Consider the following 17382-nt stretch of genomic DNA (forward strand, 5'->3'; position numbering starts at 1 on the left):
TCCCTCAACACCCTTGGGTGGAGGGCATCTGGACCTGCAGATTTAAAAATGTCCAGCCCTTCCAGAAATCCCTAACTACATCTGCGCTGACTGAAGGCCTGACAGAACTATCCCCAAAATTGTCCCTTCCTCTGGTAGGTGGGATATCCCAGTCCCTGTTAAAAACATCAGCTTTCTTGTTTGACGTAGCCACAAGATTACCGTTTGCATCTTGCAGGGGCCCTGCATTGCCTGGTGCCCTCTTCTTGCTCCCGATGTACTTGACAAAGGACTTTTTGTTGTCCTTAATCCTGGACGCCAGCCTGAGCTCCATCTCTGCCTTGGCCTTCCTGATAGCCCTCCTGCACTCCTGGGCGAGGAGGAGTACTCCTCCTGGGTGACAGCTCCTCCCTCCCACCGGTTGTACGCCCCCCTTTCAGTCCTCAGGCATTGCTGAATGCCCTTGCTGAGCCAAGGGGGTTTCTGAGCACTCTTACCCCCCTTGCTTCTCTCAGGGGCTGTTATCTCTTGGGCCTGGAGGATCGCCCTGTTAAGGTACAACCATCCCTCGTGGACTCCCATCTCCTCTACCCTCTGGGCCCTCAGTGCCTCCCCCGCTAGTCTCCTAAGTGCATTGAAGTTGGCCCTTCTGAAGTCAAGGGCTTTAGCCTTGGTGCGAGCCCTTGACGCCGTGCATTGGATAGTGAAATCCAGCAGGCGATGATCGCTGTTGCCCAGGTGGTCAAGGACCTGCAGTCCCCTCACCAGGTCATCCCCCGTGGCCAGGAGCAGGCCCAACAAGGCGTTACCCCTAGTGAGGCTGTGCACTTCCTAAATAAGGTGAAGGTCCTGTAACACAGGCAGGAACCTAGGCGAGCGGTCAGATCTGGCTGTCTGCTCCTCCCACCAAATGGCTGGGTAGCTGAGGTCACCCATGACAATGACATCCCTTGGCCTAACCGCCTCCATAAGCTGACTGGACAAGTCCCGGTCCAGATCTTCCCCCTGGTTGGGTGGTCTGTAGTAGACGCCCACCGTAAGGTCCCTTTTGCCATGCCCCCCTTGTAGCTTGACCCATAGTGTCTCTGCCCGGCCCTCCTCTACCCTGAAGCTAATCCTTGATGATGTGCGGTGCTCTTATGCTGCATTTGAATTTGGTCCTGGGAATGGTGCAGGCCAAGTCGTCATGCCAGTAAATGTGCGACTTGACTTTGCACCTAGTTTCTCCTTTATGGACGGAGAAAAGGCCCAACAGGCATTAAGTTGCCTGCTGCTAGCTCCGAAGATGCTGTTTGATAACTAGGCTGTAAAGCACCTTGTGCACGTGAATGAATAAAGACACTTGTGACACGGAGGTGCGTTAACTGCAGACCGTGACAGTAAGGCTTCTTCATGTAGAAGCTGTGCTGGTTCAGGCTCCACCTGGTTCGCTTAAATTGACTTGGATCTCTGTGTAAACCAGGGGCGGGCAATTATTTCAGGCGGAGGGTCGCTTACTGAGTTTTGGCAAGCCATCGAGGGCCACATGACAGGTAGCCAAGGACAGATATATATTAATTTTCTAAACTTTTTAGGGGCCTCGCGGACTGGCTAGAATATCCTGGTGGGCTGCATTTTGCCCACCCTGGTGTAGATGCTCGTTTCAGTTCAGCGGCAGTTTGATTTTGTATTCTCAAAGCTGTACCCAAGTAGTTTAAGCGAAGGTGACCAGCCAGCTTTGTGCCTATTTAAATAACGTCCATACAAGTCTTTGCATCGATATAACTAAATTTGTTTTCAATTAGACCATGAGGTACGTTCACATCAAACTGGATAAGTTCGCAGAAGGGACGATGTCGCGAGACATGAGGTGTCATCACAAGAAATAATGAGAAGGGGAGTTCTGACACCTCCATCGGCATGATGTAGCGTCATGTGATTGCAGACCCCAGGTTTAGGGCATAAAGGTGGCTCTAGTTTGGGAGAAAGCTGGTAATCCCGAGCCTCGGGGCTTTGCTGGTTGTCAGGCGTGGGAAGGAAGGAATTTTTCTGCCCCTTGTGAATGCTCCTGGCTTTGGAGAGGCAGGGGGGAGTTCGCCTTTCTCAGGCACTGGGATGCTGACCGCAGTGCAGGCTGGGTGGTTTTGGATCGGGGTGCTTTGTTGTTTGGGCTGCTACTGGAAACCCAGAGGACCCTGCTGTTCTGCTTAGGGTCATACCGATCACCATGTCTACAGTCAGGAAGGCGTTTTTCCCCTTTGTCCGACTGGCACAGACCTACGGCGTGGTTCTCTTTCCTGAGTCTTAAGTAACTCCTTCCCTATCGTTGCAGTGCCAGGGTATTGGCAGTGCCCTTGTTTCCCAGGCTTATACATGTGGCATGTTATGGGGTGTCCTTGCTGTTTTATATATCGCTCCTTGTAGGTGGGGTGAGGGTTTGCAGCGGTGATTTGGGGGATCCCTTTGATTATTGATTGCCTGTGAGGGCTAGGGACCAGGCTTGATGGCCGAGTCCAGCTGTGAAGATTCATAAATAAGTGCGGCTCCTGTGATGCCTGTGGCGCAGGGACTTGCTTGAAGTGGATTGAGCGGGAAGTGCTGGGGTCCTGCAGTGAGCTGAAGTCTTAACTCCTGGCTAAAACCCCTAGTCTAGCGATATGGGAGGCATCCTATTTTCAAGCCACCACCTAGGCCTGGTCTGCAGTAGGAAAATCGGGGCTTGTAATTCAGCATCTAAGCATCGCCATTAGGGTTGGTAACAAGGACAGAGACTACTTGGATCCCCTTTGTGGGGAGATAAATGGGTTGGTGGAAGAAACCCTGACAGCCATCGATTCATAGATGTTAGGGTCAGAAGGGACCTCAGTAGGTCATCGAATCCCACCCCCTGCCCTGGGCAGGAAAGGGCGCTGGGGTCAGACAACTCCAGCCAGGTGCTTGGCCAGTCTCCCCTTGAAGATGCCCAAGGTGGGGGCGAGCTCCACCTCCCTTGGGAGCCCAGTCCAGATTCTGGCCGCCATGAAGTTCTTTCTAACATCCAACCTAAATCTGCTCTCCGTCAACTTGTGGCCATTGTTCCTAGTTCCTCCAGGGGTGCCCTAGTAAATAGAGCATCTCCTAGTCCCTGCTGCCCTCCCCTGATGAATTTGTAGGCAGCCACAAGATCCCCTCTCAGCCTTCTCTTGCAGAGGCTGAAGAGATCTAGGTCCCTCCGTCTCTCCTTGTAGGTCCTTGCCTGCAGGCCTCTGACCATAAGAGTGGCCTCCTCTGGACCCTCTCCATGTTGTCCATGTCCCTCTTGAAGTGCGGCACCCAGAACTGGACGCAGTGCTCCAGCTGCGGCCTGACCAGTGCCGCATAGAGGGGGAGGATCACCTCCCTGGCCCTGTTTGCCATGCATCTGCTAAGCCAGTTTGAACTCCCCCTATTAATAGCAGTACAGCAGCAGGGGACTTCCTGCACGGTGCTGGCGCTGGCGTACCTGGTGGGGCTTGCGAGTGGACACTCGCAACCTCTGTTGAAAAGAACTGATGCCCAGACTGGTTGTGACACCGACCACTTGCCCGCTGCTCGCTTCGATGGTGCTGTTTGATAACTAGGCTGTAAAACGCCTGCGAGGTGAATACAGCGTGCTTTGGGGGAGCTGGATTCGAATGACAATAAAGTCCCCGTCACAGTGGCAGAAAACCGGAGTTATAGCTGCGCTCGGACATTTTTTCCTAGCCAGGCTCTTTTGCAGCCTACCATAGACAGGTTCGTATTTTGTTGGGTTTTTTAAGACTCCTGATCACAGAAGTATAAATGCTCTTGAGAACATTATCTGCCTGCCTCTTGTAGCTGAGCTAGTGGAGGTTGCTCCGTATTTCAGGTTGGCTCACCTCCGGTCCAGTCAGGTTCATATGAAGTCCTGTGTCTTTGGACCTCTACGCCCTTGAACTTGCAGCACAGACCTGTTTGCTTAACCACGTTCCTGAAGCTTGCTGTGGTCTGGGGCTTGGCAGGCCTGGGGCATGTACACTGCGAGACCAACTGTTTTGCAGTTGTACTGTGCAGACGGCAGATTTTAAAGCATGGACAGGAGCCAAGTGCCCTGGGCCTGATCTAACCTGTCTGGTAGTTAGCTTGGGAAGTTGTTCCTTAATTCAGGCTGACTCCTTGGCTGAGGCAAGACCATCCTTGGTAAGAATAATGTTGGGGAGTGCGATCTTTCATGTTTCGATGTGATTAAAAAGCCAGCCAGCCTTGCCACTAGCAAGGTAACTACCTGTTTCCTCTACCATGCAAGGCAGCCACCCCTTTCCTCCACTGTTTCCTCTGCTGTGTCTGTGAGTGCTGGATGCAGCTGACGGCTCCAGTTATCCACTGATGCTGGGTTTTTTCAGTCACTAATTCTCTCCAGTAGTTTTAACTGGTGGGGGGTTCAAGTATTTCATTCTGTAAATTGAGCGTCCTCCCCCCATCGCCCCTTTGGGTTTCTGCCGGTGTCACTCTGAGCAGCTGAAACGAGACGCTTCCCAATGCAAATGTCACCCTTTGGGGATGTCCTACCAGGTATGCAGGGCCCTGCATGTATCATGGTCCTAGGTATCTTGAATTTTTGGCCATCTTTAAATGATTATGTCTAGAGATGGACTAAAGATGTAGGGTTTTGGGTGTCAAGAGACGTTTGGACTGACCTCCGGGGCTTATATGCATGTCTCCATCTTCTGGTGAAGAATCCAGCCTGAAATCCAAAGTCACGGGGGAAGATGCAGAGGTTTGAATTCAGAATAACTTCTCCCTGGGCGATGCTGGGATTTGGAGGCTGTGGCTTTGAACTCTCTCTCGTTTAAAGCAGACGGCTCTTCTGAACAGAGCAGAAGAGGCAGGGTGTTTCCCTCTCTGCATTGTCATTTATCTTGCTTTCCACACCATGCTTCCAGCGCCTTTGCATTCAGCTGGACTTTATACAGCTTCCTTTGAGCAGGACAGATCTATGGAGGCCAATGATGGACAGTACAAAAGCTAGTCGGATGAGAACAATGAGGTCCCCATTGTTGGAAGTGATGGAGGTTACCCTTTAAGGAATAAATTAAACCTGGGAAGCCTCAAAAGTTTGCCAGCATTGTCCTCCATCAACGGAGGGGAGAGGAGGGCCCACACACACGCAGCACAAAAGCCATGCTTTGGGGCATTTGCATCGGTCATTCTTCTCCAGATGGATGCGAACAAGCTTTGGCCAGTGGGGACAAAGGAGGACAATAGAGCATCCATCTGGGCCGTGTGGAAATGGCAATTCAATCAGGTGCGCTTTTGTTCAGGCAACTTAGATGAAGAGTTAAGGGTGCTTGATCCTACAGCGAGCTGGGTGGGCTTCAGTCTTGGTCAATCTGAGCTGCGACAGTCAAGTTAAAACTCTGCAGTTGTGGAGATGGGGAAGATCATTTGTCTTCCCCCTGCTTTTACCTTGGTAGATCTGAGGTGGCGATGGCCACGGCGCCTGGACGCTGAGCGAAGCCGATGGCAGAAAATGGTGTCCCCGTAAGTGGGAGAACATTGACCCTTCCTGCCTTTACCCTCTTTTAGCCTCGATAACTGCAGAGAGGAGGTTTGGGAGTGACCGTCTTGGGACAGTCGGTGATGTCTGGGGGGTGGGAAGCAGGGCCAGCTCTGAAAGTCTCCCTGCCGATCTCCACCTCGGTGACACAGTGGGTAGCAGAATCGGGATCTTGAGGAAAGGGAAGGAGAGAGAGGTGTTAGGTCTGGCTGGGGTCTCCGTGCCGCGGTGGAAGTGCCCGTCGGCACCCCTCCTCAACTCACCTCGAGAGACCCTCTGCTCCCGGAGGGAGCAAGAAAATACGAGTCCTGGTGTTTCCAGAGTTGTCTTTTGCCAAGCTTGGAGCGCCGCTACGCTTTTCCTGGGGAGAGGAGCTGATTGGGGCTGAGCACATCTATAAAGTTAAGCTTTGCACGGTTGTGGGTGTGTGCACACATGTGCTTGGCCCTTTTGGTGCGGGGCCTTTGCGGGAGGGAGACGGAAAGGACAGCGGCAGCACCCGCTCTCTTTGGGACCGCTCGGATTTGCAGCGGTGTCGCGGTCCCTCGGACCTGGAGTGCCATCAGGAGCGAGATCTGAACTGAAGCTGTCCCGCAAAGGGGTCGGGGCGGGTTGGGGGCGACAGCCCTCGGGCCCTTTTTATTCTTTTGTATTATACAGAAAGGCCCCAAAGAATTCCTTGAACAAAGGATGCTTTTGTCTGTGCTTGGTTTGTCTCCCCCCTCCACGCAAAGTTTTATATCTGCGCTTTGGGTATTGCCAGATCTGGTGACTGGAGACTTATGGAAATTCAGGCTTCACAGGATGAGAGCTGAAGAGAGATGGCGAGTCTTTCTTGGCTGGTCATTACTGGTTTTGGTTAAATAGACATTTAGGGGAAAGCCCGGCATTTGTCATATGTTTGAAACTCTGGGTTTTAGGTGTTTTCTTTCTTCTTTTGCTGCTCTCTATCCAAAATGCCTGCAGAGCATTCCTCCCTCCTGTCTGTGTGCAGGGCATTAAATGGATGTTAACACCGCCAAAGGCAAAATAGGCGTTTGGACATCCGACTACTTGCTTCCTTCCTCTCCATGTCTGTTGACCTGTTTGTTAGGCATCTGGTTGGAGTGAGGAAAATATTGTTAAGGAGTCAGCAGCTTTGTTCCTCCTGGTTCAGGTGACAGCTTGTAAGAGATTTAAGATATATTTTTTGGAAATAAACCCTTTACAGGTCACCCCGTTTGCTTTTAGCTCCCTTTTTTTACAGAAAATATCAACACCGCTGCCTTATAGAAAGGGTTGGACGGTGGGAATGCCAACTTGTATTAGCGCAGGGTGCAGGGCAGAGCCACACCGAGAAGGGGAGTTGGGGTTGTTGCAGCCAGACAGTCAGCACGGGTACAGCGCTACCAGAAACAGGCAGCGATGGGTCTGGGGTAGCATGGCGGCCTTATTTAAGCGACAAGCCAGAACGGCCCAGTTGGGGTCAGAGGCAACTGGGAGACGGATGTGGATCCCCTGCCACCACCTCTCCCAGGGCAGCGCAGGGAAAGCAACCGCTGCTGCAACCCCATGTCCGCGGGCCACATCTGTAGGCTGGATTGGCCGTGGGCATTGGCAACCAGACAGGACCGCGCGGGGCAGGGCTAGATGGTAAAAAAGTTGGTGAAAGGCGATGCTGCGTGAGCGCTAGCACTTCTGTTGCAGTCCCTGGGGGGGAGTGTAAGAAAAACTTCTCCCTAAATACAACGTAAATACGGCCTTGGTGGCAAGCAGGTTGATGTAGAGACTCCTGAAAGATGCTGAGCTCCTGCTGGCAGCCGTGTAGATCAGAGAGTTAGCAGACTTCCTCTCGCGTGGGCGATCGCTTAGCGCGTCGCTCGCTGGAAATTCAGAAAGCCGGGAGCGCTTTAACCGGGGTAGAAAATGCCATCTTTTGCTGCCGCGTTCTTACGAACGGGTTACAAACGATGCTGGATGCCGGAGGAGCCGAAAGAAGCGGCTGCCATAGCTGCTGTGGTAGAGGAGTAAACGAGGGATGGTTTTTTATTTTTATTTTTCTTGGCTCGGCAGCTTGGTGGCTTGCCTTTTGAAGCTGAAATAATTCCAGCTTTCCTGCTAGCTGCACGGCGTGCTTGTCGGTGGTAACGTCCCGTCGTGCTCGCTGTAAGAGGCGAGGCAGAGTCATAGCTGCCAGTTTGCAGAATATTTAGACATTTCCCTAGTTGCAGAAAAAGCCCCCGTGCTGAATTTTCTCGTGCCCAGTTGCCCTCGTGCCTCCTGCGTGTTTTGAAGGCCGCTGGCCAATGCCTTCTGGCGTTCTTGCACACCCGCCCTGCGCTGGTCTTCGATGTAACGACAACTTGTCTTATGCTGTTGCATCTGTTTTTTCAAGAGATCAGCAGAGTGAAGATCAAAGGGAGTTAGGGAGTAGCCCAAATTGTTACCCCCCCCCCCCATAACCTTTGTCCTTGACAGACCCTGAATACTTAATTTAATTGGAATGATTTTAAAAAAAAAATCCACTGGGGACTTGGAAATACCAGTGCCATTGTGCTGTGTTTGACTCGTGTAACCACAAGCCAGCCTCCTTTCAGCCGTGAACATCTCTTCTTTGGGATAAACGAGGCTAAGGGAAGTTCCCTGCAGCTTTCCTCGGGGGCTGATTGATGCCTTGTTCTCAGGACGATGCGGTGCCAGGCTTGGTTCGGTTAGTCCCCATGAAAAAAAGCACTTGTAGAAAAACAAAATTATGCACCCGGTCGGAGAGGACTCGGGTCAGTAGATCAGAACGGCTGTCGTTGAACCCTGCAGGCTTCAGTGCCCATCCCTAGTAAAGTTGGGGGACAGCCTAACTCTGTAAACCTACCAGGGCAGTTAGCTGGTAGGGTCAGACCCTCACTTTTCCTGGGTAGAGACAGAGGACTCTTTCCCTCCATGGATTGGGAGGAAAGAGGTTTTGCAGTTCCAAAACAAATGGGAAATATTAGGCCTTTCCAGTGGTTTAAATATGACTTTTGTGTGTGATGCCAGAACATTGGGATAATGGGTGGGGGGTGATGAAACCAACCACCTCTTACATATTTTTGGCACCAGAGAGAATGGCTGGCACCGTCTCGGGAGCACTGGCACGGCTTTTAGTACTATGGCACCAGATTTACCATTCTCCTCCTACATGATTAAAACCTATATTAGAAAAAGGAGGTTGGAAATACCTCCCAGCTGGAAGGTTGGAACAAGGAATGGATGCAAGCAGGAACATCCTGGCGGAGGCCAGAAGAAGGCACCAAAGCATTTGCTATTTCCAAAAATGAGACCCAGCTTCTAACTGGAGATAGGAGACCCGGTTCTTTAGAAAGCCCAGGGCAGAGCAAGTATTGAGACCTTGGTAGGCGTCCCGGAGGACTGTTCACGCACATGAGTAGCATGTGCCATCTGAGATGCTTTATGCGTTTTACAAATGCCGCTCACCTTAGCCTCCTAGCACGCTTTTGGACTGGGGGTGCTGCCTTTATCACCCCAATCTTGTGGTTTGGGCAGGTCTGATTTGAGACAATCAAGAGGGTTTAAAGGCCAGGATTTCCAAAGTGTCCTGTTTTGGGGAGGTTCAGTTTTTGGCTCTCTGATCCCTTCCATAATTGTTTACAACACCTAGACATTAGAGATGAGAACAATCTGCTTTTCCTTTGAGTCCTCTGAGTAAAGATAGTGGACTCGACTCTGGGATGGCCTGAGTTGCAGAGCAAACAAAGGTCTGGTGCCGAGTGTGGAAATGCAGAGTTCCCAGCATACATGTAATGTGCATTATAAATCATATCAGTACAGGATTTGCATGTACATGCAGTCTTCATTTGCATCGCTGCCCATCTGGCGTAAAACACATGGAAGAAGTCAGGTCATGCTTTCTCAGTAGCCATCCAGTAAGTATTTGTAGATTGTAAGGAGCTGGAAGGGTCCTTACAAGATCATTGGGTCCAGCCTCCTTGCACTAGGCAGGAAAGTATTATATACACGTGACCTGGATGAAGAGCTGAACAGATCCCTTTGGGGATCCGACTAAAGGCAGCATCTAGCTCTTGCTGAAAGCAGTGGAAGCTGTCTAATGGACTGCGGTAGAAGTTGCATCACGCCTTTAATTGGCTAGCACTTTTAAGGGCCGGTCTTAGGTTACAGGTCAGTACACTGGAGATAGGCACAGTGATTTCATTCATTTCGGTGCATATTATGATAAAACCATATTTTCCAAACTCCTGTTTTCTGACTTGCTTACCACCCTACTGCGGTTTATTCAAATGGAAAGATCCTGAAGGATTTGGGTGACGTCCTCGCTCCCACTCTGCCCTCTTTACACCTGTAAGAGGGTAAGAACAGTGCTAATGAGCTCTAAAAAGCCCTGGATTCAGCCAAGAACAAAAATGCCCTTGGTATGGGAGATGCTGTTGTTTATTTGGGGTCCCCAAGGCCACCTTTGAGCTTTTCTTCAGAGCTTGGAGTCACAAAGATAAGAGGGAGTGATGATCTCTCCTTCCCTGTGCTGGCAGCTCTGTGTTGCACCTCTCGGGACACAGCATCTCCCCCTTTATTCTGCTTCTGGCTTTGGGAACGGGACCGCCAGGCTTTCGTCTGGTTGCAGGCATCCTCATGTCTCCGTGCTTACGAGCTGGCTAACCCTGCTCAGTAACAATGCAGAAGATAGTTCTGGGCCAACCAAAATAGCTGCTTTCACTGAAATTTAAAAATAGCCATGGAAACTTTTCTACTAGTGGCATTATGTGAACAAGACTTTTTCTAAAGCCCAGGCTTGGGGCTCACCGTGACTGAGAGTGCAGTGCCGTCTTGTAGAGGGGCTCAGCATTGTTCAGAGATGTGGGAGAAGTCGATAGATATGAAATACGTGCTAGGCTGGGGTGGGTCCGACTGTCTCCTTTTGTGAATCTTCCCAAACTATAGCTACACCTTTTTGCATGTAACAAACGTCAGTCATCCTGGCCTCTTCCGTCCACATTCCCTCTCTTTCCAGCGTCCTAATGTCCTTGATGAGTTAATCAAGGATGGAGCTTGAAATGTGGGAGAAAAACCTGAGCTGCCTGGTTGACCATGCACTTGAAGACAGCTTTATTTGTTCAGTAAAATGTCTTGGTTGGTCTTGGCGCGATTTCTATTGAAATAGAGACCTTGGATCTCCACCTAGTGGTGGTACTTTCATTTCCTCCATAAAATGCTGTCAGACTGGGAGTTATTGTCACTTGTCTGGGGGGTTATGGCTGGTTCAAAATATTCAGATGTATTCACAGCTTCCTAATGCTGTTTCCTATCTGGAAGCAGTATGAAACCAGAACTTAAATCATCTCATGTGGGTATCTGCAGTCTTCATGCAAACGAGATGTAGACACTCGCCTTTTCAGCAGCCGACATAGTCTTACCTTGTGCCTTGGAGCCCCTGAAACTCATAGGATTCAAAAAGACTTCATCGTGTAAGCAGTAACCTTTTAGTTTTGGGAGTAGGGAAATACATATGGGGAAAGCATCTCTTTTTTTATTTTTCCCTTCTGTGTGGTCAGGCCTGGGGATTCATTTTGGGGTTTGGTACTTGTCTAAACTTCCAGCTATTTTCTGATTTAAAAAAAAAAAGAGAGAGAGAAAAAGCAGTACAGAAAAACTAACATATGTTTGTTACTCAGGCAAGTGTAGTTACTAAAAGTAAAAAAAATAAAGACCTCCATGCCATGGGCTTAGCTTGCAGGTTTAGCTGGAGCAAGTTGCTGATAGTCGGGATGTATGTGTGTAGTATGTCCTTTCTACTCCTCATTCTTTCTTTTTTTGCCATTCAGCTGAGTTTCCTAGCTCTTAGCTCACTCTCCAGCCCATGCTTGGTAATTCCCGTTTCTCCCCATCATTGTGATTCTCTTGTCTTATGGTCCTTAAAAAAAATCTTCCCCTGGTATATCACAGCATGGTGCAAGACCTGGTCTGGTCTGGTATATGCTTAGGTGAATCAGTTGGATTTTCTAGCTCTTTTGAACCAGCTTGTTTATCCCAGGATGATCCATCTGAGTCTTTTTTTTATCTTTGACACTCTTAGTACTTAGGTCCTGGACCCCACAATGGTTATTCCGGCATTGTTTGGTTGCTCGGTGTGTTTTTCCATGTGCCTTTCCAGTTTTCAGATGGCGGTAGAGTTTCCACCTGCTTTGGGGAGACCAGAAGAGTCTCCAAAAACATAAGAGGTTATACTTCTGCCAGGATTCTCCATGTACAAGAAAAAAATGCAAGTATGTGCTCCAACTGTTGCTAAAGGAACACACTTTTCAGCCCGGTGTTAGCCGTATTCCTCCTGCAAAAAATGCTCAAGCTGTCTTTCTACATCTGTACAGTGCCTAGTGCGGCAGGCCTTCCAGGGAAAATTGTAATAGAAATAATGAATAGCGACATGAATAAGGGGTGGAGCTCTCTCTTTCTTTCTCAGACTACAATATTCAGTGGGTCTTTTAGACCTAACATGATGAGTGAGCATGCAGACTTGTGGCAAAAGATGTGATGTGGGATTAAGTTCCTCCCCCCCACCCCCCAAATTGATAAATCATGAAAAGATAAATGGTTAAGGTTTCAAAGCAAGTAATGATTTGTCTCTCTCTCCTTTGCGGACAGATCGGCTACGTCCAGGTTGGATCAGAACACTTGCTAATACAACCGGTTAATATCTCGGAAACCTCGTTCAGCGGAAAAGAGCACTTTATCCGGCGCAAACGGTCCTCAAAATCCAGCCCTCCCGGGAGGTTGCGGGGTCCTGATGAACACTGCAGTGTTGTGTCCGGTGAGTTTGAGACGCACGAGTGACCTCTCGTAACACACGTGCGGTTCTGGTGGTGCCTGCGGTTCTGCCACGTTCCTTTGTTCACGTGTGATCCAGTTGATTTGGGCATTAGAGCAATTGGAGGTAGTCATGGATGATGCATGCCCGTGGATTTGGCTTTGTGAGCAGAGAGAAATGAAAAATAGGCTGAAGAACCTGTGCTGAAATGGGTTTCTTGGAGCAACGTGAGTGAGAGAAGGTGTGCGGTGGTTATGGCTGCATGCTGTGAAGCAGGAGTTTTGTGCCCAGCTCCAGCACTGTGAGAATTAAAAAATGTCTTCAATTTGCTTTCCTATAAATCGGTAAGTGTTGTTATTTGCACACATTACCTGGGTTCAGATCTTTAATGCTTCTGCAGTGCTTTGAGAGTCGCATTAAAGGCATTTTATACTGTGCTGTCATGAAAGGGCTGAGCCTGTAGTACTGAAGTCCATGGGAGCTTTACTGCTGCGGTCTGTGGCAAAAAGATCAGGCCTTCCTATACACACATATCTTGGTCATCCCTTTATGACTGAAGATGCCACAAAGCTGTTCTGTAGGTCCAGAGATCCTGTCTGTAGCAGAGAAAAAGGACTGTAGGATGGTGTCCTTTGAGTGTGTAATTGGACTTTCCGGTGGAAGGCATGTGTTGCATCTCGCACCGAGTCTGTAGTTTCAGGCTGGCTGTGAGCCCAGTCCGAATCCAGGGTGGTGATTTGGAAGCTGACCCCTGGAGAGAGAAATCCTAACGCATTGAAGTTGACTCTGAATGTCCCTTAAGTCAAAGAGGTTCAAATTCTGAGTTCACCCTCTGAGCCTCAGTACTGTCTTTGGCATCTCTGTACACCTGGATACAGGCCTGAGGGGAGAAAGAGGATGCTCGTGTCACTAGGAAGTTCTGAAGTGGGACATCACTAAAACGATCCCTTCAAACCAAAAAGGGGTGACAGATACAGGTGTAATTTTATACGCGGGAAGCCCCAGCTTCCAATAAAACAAGAGAACAAGAAGCTCCCTCCAACAATGGCACTTCTGTTCTTTAGGTAACATTTCCCTGTCTACTGATATCTTCTCCTTCTCTTCCCCCAACCCTCCCCCCTAGTAATTCCAGTGCCACGGAGGAATAAAAGATCAAAAGCGTCAGTAAATTTATCTGCTTGGAGGGTTTGTGCCTATGAGCTGCTGCAAATCTTCTCAGCCTTTCAGTGCTTAGCAGCTTGAAATGCTGAAAAAATGCAGCTGTTCCCACTCTTTTTTTTTCCCCCCTTTTTTTCATTTTTTTTGTTTTGTGTTGTTTGATGTTCATAGTAAAACAGCTGCTTGGTATGAGCACGTCTTCCCCTTTATCAGAGGTCCCGGTGGCTGTCCGAACGCGCATTCAGCAACTGCATCCTGTCCTCTTCCATCTGTAAGACAGAGGCCAGGTTTTCAGCCGGCAGAGCTGGCACAACGTGGACTCCAGTGGGGTGGTGTCGATTTATGCCCCCAAGGGATCTGGTCCATAGAGTTTAACACGCGCAGGTCTGCCTCGTGCTGTGCAAAGCCTTGCCTGCCAGGCTGCACAATGTGCCCGGTGTGTGTGTGTCCACCCCCCATCCCCTGCCCCATCTGTTTGAATTCATGGAGATCATGACAGCGGTGGCCACGGTCATCGATCCGTCCAGCTGTAGGGATGACGGCAGCAGTCGGAAGGTCCTGGGTTGCGGTGATGTCGGCCTTACATTTTGTGTATCCCTTAGGTAAAGGATCCAACACCTTCCCTTCGTAGTCAGCTTGCTCTTGCACACTAATTTGAATTCACTCTTCTTGGCACTATTTGCTGCTTGATGGTAGACCTCCATTTAAAATGAGTCTTGGGGGACAAGACCTTGCTTTCATCTGTCTTTTGGAGGTCTTAGTAATGCATTTGTTGATCTCTTGTGTGGTTTCAGACATCGGACGCTTCTGGGGGGGCGGTGGAGTATTGATTTGGGTTGCATCGGGCTTGGGACCATGACTGTGTCTCTGGTACTTACTGCTTTCCTCTAAACCACGATACGTGCTGGTCAGCAAACGTAGCCAGGTTTCATTGTGTTGCACGCTGCACCTAATTGCGCATTGTTTTCACTTCTTGGTTCTTCCAATTTGGGGAGGCGAAGCATGAAACATAAGGCCAATCCTGCATGGTCAGCTCTGTTGCTTTGAAGGTGAGGAAGATGAGAAACTTGTGGCGTCAGGCCCTTTGTTACAAGGTTTTCACAGCACTTCCATGTCTGTGCCTTGTGCAGTCCATGAGGGAATTCATCCTCTCGCCCGCCCTGGCAAGTTGGTCATTTTACAGCTAGAGACAATGACTAAAAGCCCAAGCCAAAGTCTTCTGAAGTCAAAGGAAAGACTCCCATTGAGTCAGTGGCTTCTTTTGTGTGACTGGCCCACCCAGCATCACACAGGGAGTCTGTTGCAGAGCTGGGAACAAAACCCAGATGAGCTGAATTGTGGTTCTGTGCATTAATCACCAGATTGCCTTCCTCTTCTGGCGAAGGTGTGAGCGTCTGGGATGTGAAGGGACCAAGGCTGCAAACCTGCAAAACAGCACCCGCTTCCCATGTAGAAATCCAGCTGGATCAAGCAGCCCTGGCAAGAAGTGGTGGTGTAATAAAATAATGGGCCAGCTCATGGGCCTTTCTGCTTACAAGCAGACTCCTGAATGTTTTTCATTGTTGCAAGGAAGAAATGTAAGTCATGGCTGTTAATAGGCTTAGCACGTTAATGACCTAATTGACTCCTGTCTGGTTTGGATTAAGTTTTGTGCACAAGGAGTTTAGAAATAGGAAAAATTAATCTGCTCTGACACGCAAAAGGTCTATTCCTACAGAAACGGCATGGCAAATGGTAATCTGGGGTCTTGTTCCCAAGATTTCTCATGGGAATAAAAGGCCCTGTTACAGTGGCAGCCCCCGGTACCACAGAAGCTAAAAGCTTGCTCGAATTTGCAATAGAAACCCCAGTTTTCAGTGGTTTGTAACTTGGCTGTCACATCTCACCCAGGCTGAAACTTGGCATGAGAAGTCAGAGGCTGCAAGCATTTAAGACCATGTTTTTGCACACTTTATATGTTATATATGCACATGTAACGGGGAACTCTAGTTTATGCCTTCATGCTCATTTTTGTGTGCATTGAAGTAGAAAAAAGATGATGCTTTTTTAAAATCATGGCAGTGCCCCTCTTTTCTGTTTTAAAAAAAGAAGAAAAGAAATATATTTACCCATTCTTAGCTATTTTTTCTTCTGTTCTGCCCAGACCTTGTACTTACAGTATTTCATAGGGAAAGACTGAAATTCAATGGTCCGTAAAAGGGAATTGGAGCAAATTGGATTCTTTTCTAATAAAAATGTAAAGTGGCAAATGCTGAGATGTTTAAATCCCAGCTGCTGATTGTGTCCATACATTCCCAGGCCCTTAACCAGCACAAACAGAAGTTACAACAAAATAAAGTGAAAGAAGTAGATAAAGGTAGTGTAGTGCCCCAGTTTTGGGGTTTTGTGCTGGCAGTAGGCCCTGTCCTTCCCAAAGACCTGCTCCTTTGCTGGGAGCCCTCAAGCTTTGTGCTAGTGGGCTTTAAAGAGGTACGGACCGGGTTGTGCTTCCTACTGGCCTGAGATGCCCTTAGTCCCTGTTGATCTGGAGATTCAATACCTACAGCTGGTGTTTCTCAGCTTCGGAGGTGCTTCGGCAGCAGGGACTGGTCCTCCTAGCTTGGATGAGCAGCTGTTTTTAGTCGCGCATGTTTAGATCGCCTGCTCCCCAGCAGAATCCTAGCACGGGAAGGCTGGAAGGGAGCTCAGGAGGTCACATCCAGCCCAACCCCTGCTCAAAGCAGGACTGTCTCCGACTAGATCATCCGGCTAGACAAAGCTTTGGCTGGGGTCTTAAAAACCTCCAAGAATGGAGATCCCACCACCCCTCTGGGTAACCTATTCAAATGCTTTACTTCTCTCCTAATGAGAGAGTTTTTCCTAATATCTAGCCTAAACTTCCCTTGGTGCAACTTGATCCCGTTGCTCCTTGTCCTGTCATCCGCCACCACTGAGAGCAGTCCAGCTCCGTCCTCTTTGGGACCACCCTGCAAGGGGTTGAAGAAAGAAGAAACTATCCAAGGCATAGGGCAGGTTTCTGCTTGGGCACAAACTCGAGCCTCTGTTAAGTCAACAGAAGTCCCCCAAAGAGACTCTTGGATGCTTTGCTCTCAGAGGGGAGAGAAAAGGGAAGGCAGGTTTGTATAAGAGCACGGTGGCTCTACAGGGAAGTGCTCTGTTTCCTAAAGGTGATGCTCTTTTAGGCAAGTTCTAGCGCTTCCTTCTCAAAGGCCTGGGAGGAACAGCTGCATTTCAGGGGGGATGTTTCTAATGGGGTTTAATATACATACATGAAAATGTGTGTACGCCGAAGCATTCTTAGTCTGCTTCACATATGCTGTTATATTAAACTGGGGCCCTGCACTAACTAAGGGGTTAGTGCAGAATAGCCTCTTCCCTTCTGAATCACTCAAGACCCCATGGAGGCTCCTTAGTAAATAGGGAGTGTGGGCAGGGGGACACGGCTGGGGGGTGAGAGTCCCGAGCTGGGGCTGGAGGCAGTGACACCAGCCTGTGCTAGCTGAAGACCAGTCTCGATACATCATCAAAAACCCCAAATCTTTGGGGAAAGGGTTTCTTCTGTTTCTTAGTGGGGGAAAGTATCAATATGAAAAGGACAAAATGAAACCGCATTATGAAAGCAAAGCGATCCCTTCTTAACCATGTTATAAAATGTTCTGTTTCTTTGGGAAATGTGAAGTTCTCTAATAATTTTTCCAAAGGTCTCTGGTGATGTATTAAGCTCCCTTTACATACTGGCCCTGACATAAAATACAGCTTGGGTGCACGAAAAAGCGCAGGGTGTCTTTTGGAGGGGGAAGAGGGCGTTATTTCATATTTGTGACAGAGACCCTATAAATTACCCCCTAACTGGGAGCCTCTCTTGTCAGTTAATCTGAGCTATAGATTTCTTCTACTGTCAAAGTGCTGCACTGAGAGAAGCAAGCTGGGAAAGTGTAGG

General features: G+C 49.1%; 1 protein-coding gene across 1 annotated transcript in view; it reads left to right on the plus strand.

Moving 5' to 3' along the window:
* The window catches only part of ADAMTS17 (ADAM metallopeptidase with thrombospondin type 1 motif 17), a gene marked incomplete at its 5' end in the record, with an annotated part of 298045 nt that overhangs the window by 3126 nt on the left and 277537 nt on the right, over window positions 1–17382 (plus strand). Inside the window, one exon of the mRNA XM_019503813.1 lies at window positions 12122–12287. Coding sequence (XP_019359358.1) covers window positions 12122–12287 — 166 coding nt within the window. The remainder of the gene's footprint in view (window positions 1–12121; window positions 12288–17382) is intronic.

Source organism: Gavialis gangeticus, unplaced genomic scaffold, assembly GCF_001723915.1.
Source record: "Gavialis gangeticus isolate Ggan-Ray unplaced genomic scaffold, GavGan_comp1, whole genome shotgun sequence".
NCBI lineage: Eukaryota > Metazoa > Chordata > Crocodylia > Gavialidae > Gavialis > Gavialis gangeticus.